At 38.7% G+C, this 4,908-nt stretch overlaps 1 protein-coding gene across 1 annotated transcript; it reads left to right on the plus strand.

Annotated features, from left to right (window-relative positions):
* Nucleotides 1–1,415: 1,415 nt before the first annotated feature.
* Nucleotides 1,416–2,571, plus strand: LOC148102717 (uncharacterized). The gene has a single exon (XM_087841274.1). The coding sequence runs from the start codon at nucleotides 1,607–1,609 to the stop codon at nucleotides 2,468–2,470; it is 864 nt and encodes a 287-aa protein (XP_087697400.1). The 5' UTR covers nucleotides 1,416–1,606; the 3' UTR covers nucleotides 2,471–2,571.
* Nucleotides 2,572–4,908: the final 2,337 nt, after the last annotated feature.

Genomic DNA, 4,908 nt, shown 5'->3' on the forward strand with positions numbered 1-4,908 from the left:
TACAGACTTTGTAATATGTCACGTGAAGATTCATCAGCCAGATTAAGTGTTTACTGACAATTGACAGTGATAGCGGACATCATCATCACTATTCCAACAATCCTCCCCAAACAGACAAGCATAAACACACTCCACTATCACTAAATCAAATTTAACACATGTTTGTAATGACGCTAATTCAGTTTACAATAGGGTTCATTCGCTCAGTCAGCAGGTGGCAGTGTCCTCGTACACTGGGGAGTAAACTGCCATTAAATGAACAGAAGAAGAAGAAAACCCCTGCACATGCGCGGTATGGATCGGGTAGACCCGATTTGTACGGTCCAACTTTGCACATGCGCAGTAAGGATCGGGGAGTACTGATCCGTAACTATCTTTTTATTTTTCGTTTTTGTCTACATTATATTGAAATGTTTCATTATTGGAAACATTTTAAGAGATACTTATTATTCTTAACATCTTAACAGATACTCTGCTCCGTAACTATCGTAAAACATTTCGACCGGAAGTAGACACCTTTCGCGCATGCGGGATACCGATCGGGTTTCCGGTATGGATCGGGTAGTGACAATACGGTTAGCGCCCAAATAAAGTTTAAAAAAAAAAAAAAAAAAATACGGTTAGCGCCCAGTTAGCTCCTAGCATTTCTCAACAGCTCTGCCTCCTTTTCGACTGCCCGGGACATTTAAACTATGGATAATCCGTATACAAACAAATTCATGCTTTTCTCCTCAACAGAGAGCGTTCCCCGATTGAACAACAGCGCCGTAAAATAAGAAGAATGGCGCCTAATTACAGACTTAATAATATTGACTTAGCAATGTGTCACGTGAAGATTCAGCAGCCAGATTAAGTGTTTACTGACAATTGACAGTGATAGCGGACATCATCATCACTATTCCAGTCAATCCTCTCCACACAGACAAGCATAAACACACTCGACTATCACTAAATCAAATTTAACACACGTTTGTAATGACGCCAATTCAGTTTACAATAGGGTTCATTCGCTCGGTCAGCAGGTGGCAGTATCCTCGTACACTGGGGAGTAAACGAACAGAAGAAGAAGAAAACATCTGCACATGCGCGGTACAGATCGGGGAGTCCCGATCCGTAACTATCTTTTTATTTTTCGTTTTTGTCTACATTGTACTGAAATGTTTCATTATTGCAAACATTTTAAGATATACTTATTATTCTAAACATTTTAACAGATACTCTGACCCATAACTATCGTAAAACGCTACAACCGGAAGTAGACACCTTTCGCGCATGCGGGGTACCGATCGGGTTTCCGGTACGGATCGGGTATCCGGTACGGATCGGGTAGTGACAGGCCTTTCTCAATATGCGTACTTGTGCGTACTTGCGTTCTCGTGTACTCGTGATACGATATTTGGGGGTGTGAAAAGGAAGATGGCGGAGTGAGCAGTTCAACTTGAGTGGGCTCCGAGACGTTTCCTGAAAAGAACCTCCTTTATGTCTTGACCGCAATCAAGTGAACCGGAATTAGAAGCAGACTAGTTATACTTCATCTCTAAAACTCAAAAACTTCCTCCTTGTATTTCTCTCCGTCATTCTCGGCCACCTTCTCCGAAGCGGCGAAATGGCTAACATTAACAACGATCATGGTTACCACCTAGCGGCTCTTCGACAGGCGTGCGACGAAGAAGATATTGAATGGATGGAACAGCAACACGACTTATCACAAGACAGACCGCAAGATGATCGTCACCACACACCGGTTAAAAGTCCAAATCCTAAGAAAATGAAGGCTAACGAATCACAGACGCAAAACGAAGTTTCAAACACAGTTCTCCTGAACGCTATCCAAAAACTGGTATGTAAATTCGACGCCCAAAGTGAACATTTAAAGAATTATGAATTCCAGCTGCAAGAAAACACCGACGCTGTAAGAAAAGTAAAGGAGTCCGTGGATGCTAATACGGAAGCTGTTAAATCTGTGGTGGAAGATGTGAAACGTGTTAAAACGCAAATGGCGACGCTGAAAAAAGAGAATGAGGCTCTTCGTGAAATGTGTCTGGAGCATGCTAGATACAAACGGAGATGGTCTTTGCTGCTAACTGGCGTTCCCGAAAAGGAGGGGGAGAACACAAGAGAAGAGATAATCAGAATTCTGACCAAGATAATTCCTGCGAACGCCGAGCAGCTGTACAACACAGTGGATACAGTGCACCGGTTGGGTCAGAAGGGACGAGTTGGTGACAAACCCAGGCTGATCGTCATACAGTTTGCCATGAGAACCGTTCGAGACCTAGTGTGGAAGATGTCCAAGGACGCGAAGTTCTGCAAGGAGATGAAGATTCGGTTTAGAGAGGACTTTTGTAAAGAAGACAGAGACGCCCGCAAACGTCTGTGGCCGAGGGTGGAGGAGGCAAGAAGCAGAGGGCTCAAAGCTTTCCTGAAGGATGGATATGCTGTCATCGATGGTCGTCAAATCAAAGAATGAAAGAACTTTATAACGACCTAATTAAGAAGGTATGACTGTTCAACTAAATTTAAGCCGGTAACTTGTTCAATGGTCCTTAACTTTGACTGGGTTTATTAGTTAATAGGAGGTAAAACGTTCAATTGCCCTACTCTAGTTATTAAAGCACTCTTAAGCTATATTCAATGGTTCTTTCAATATTTTCTTTAAATGTTCGAGGTTTAAGAAATAACATAAAGCGTAAAGCGATTTTTCTTTTTTGTAAGGAACAGCCTAACACTAATTGTTTTTTATTTCAAGAGACACACAGCAGTAAAGATGATCATATATTTTGGAGAAAGCAGTGGGGAAGCGGTGATATTTATTTATCTCACGGTACCTCTCATTCAGCAGGAGTGGCTATTTTTCTACATCGTTTTAATGGAAGAGTTATTGATCATAAAGGTGATGAGGAAGGTCATTGGTTAATGGTTAACATAGAGTTGGATGATACTAAGTACATTTTAGTAAATGTTTATGGGTTCAACAATAGAGCTAAAAACCGGAAATTAATTTCTGATTTGAAAAAAATGATAGAAGAATGGAAAATCATTTATTCAATTGAAAAAGTTGTTGTTGCAGGTGATTTTAATATGGTACCAGATGAAAACCTGGATAGATTTCCAACTAAATATAACTCTTCTCATTTTAACCAAATAATAATGGATTTCTCCTGCACCCTCAACCTAATCGATATCTGGCGTAACTTAAACCCAGAAAAACTGCATTACACCTGGAGTAATTCTGAGCGCTCTCAATGCTCAAGACTAGATTATTGCTTAATAACTGGTAGTCTCTTCCCCCTATCATCCAACTGTAAGATTCTTCACTCCCCTGTTACTGATCATTGTGCCATAACACTTTCAATCTCCCCGGATAATAGATTATCAGAACCGAAGAACTCTCACTGGAAGTTTAACAGTAACCTCTTAAGAAGCTCATCTTTTTGTATAAAAATTAAATCCTTAATAGGAGAGGTTAAAGCAATGGAGGAGTTTTCCTCTATTAGTAAATGGGAATGGTTGAAGTTTAATGTCAGAAAAATTGCCAGTGAAGAAGGAAAATTAATGGCGAATAAAAGGAGACAGAAACAGGCAGAAATCACTGCAAAAATAAGTTCATTGTGCAATTTATCACATCTAACAGAGGAAAACTCTATAGAACTAAACCAGTTGCAGTACAAACTAGATGAACTTTATATAGACAAAGCAAAAGGTGCCTTCATTCGTTCAAGGGCTAAATGGATTGAGGAGGGGGAAAAGAATTCTTCTTATTTCTTTAACCTGGAGAAAACTAGACAAACAAAAAAAACTATAATGAAGTTACAAATTAACAATACCCTGACTGAAGACCAACAGACTATAAACAACTATATTACAGAGTTCTATTCAGCCCTCTACACTACAAATTATTCCAGTTCGGAGACTAATTCTTTTTTTAGCTCTATCCATGAAAAAATTCCTCAAATTGACACACACTTTAAAAATCTCAATGAGTCTGAAATCACTTTAGCTGAATTGGATACTGCTGTTTCCCAGATGGCGAGTGGTAAATCACCAGGTCCCGATGGAATCACGATTGAATTTTACAGATATTTCTGGAGTGACATTAAAGATTTATTACTAGAGGTATTTCATGAATGCATAAATGATCAGATGCTATCTCCAACTATGAAACGAGGAATCATTTCTTTACTTCCTAAACCAAACAAGGATTCTATCTTTTTGGATAACTGGAGACCTATCACACTTCTTTGCTGTGATTATAAATTATTAGCTCACGTCTATGCCAACAGATTAAAAACAGGAATAACTCAAATAATAGATGAGACACAGTCAGCCTTTATAAAAGGACGTCATATCCATCATCATACCCGTTTAGTATTAGATATGTTGGATTACAATCATTTAATTCCTCATGATAGCCTTATTTTATTTCTTGATTTCTTTAAAGCTTTTGATTCTTTGGAGCATAATTTTTTATTTAAAGCTCTGGAGGCTGTGGGTTTTGGTCCCAGATTTGTTAGTGTAGTGAAAATGTTGTACAGAGATATAACAAGTAGTATTGCTCTCAATCAAGGGTTTTCTAATAGTTTTAAAATTAACCGTGGCATTCGGCAGGGATGCCCTATTAGCCCGTTATTGTTTATTGTTGCAGCAGAAATGCTTGCCATTTATATCAAACTCTCTTCAGATCTGGAAGGCATAAACATTCTTGATAAAGAATTTAAAATTAGTCAATTTGCTGATGACACTGCCTTATTTCTAAGGAATGTAAATATGGTCTCTACTGCAATTAATAAAATCCTTTCATTCTCAAAAGCATCCGGCTTAACACTAAACCTTAAAAAATGTGAAATCCTAGCTGTGCACAGCTGTAATCAAAGTATTATTAACAATATTCCAGTAAAAGAGGAGGTA

This window comes from Neolamprologus brichardi, chromosome 5, assembly GCF_056152115.1.
Source record: "Neolamprologus brichardi isolate AB-2024 chromosome 5, ASM5615211v1, whole genome shotgun sequence".
Lineage (NCBI taxonomy): Eukaryota > Metazoa > Chordata > Actinopteri > Cichliformes > Cichlidae > Neolamprologus > Neolamprologus brichardi.

What these genes read in the sequence shown, in the direction of transcription:
- LOC148102717 (XM_087841274.1), top strand. Translation starts at nt 1,607, where the DNA reads ATGGCTAACATTAACAACGATCATGGTTACCACCTAGCGGCTCTTCGA.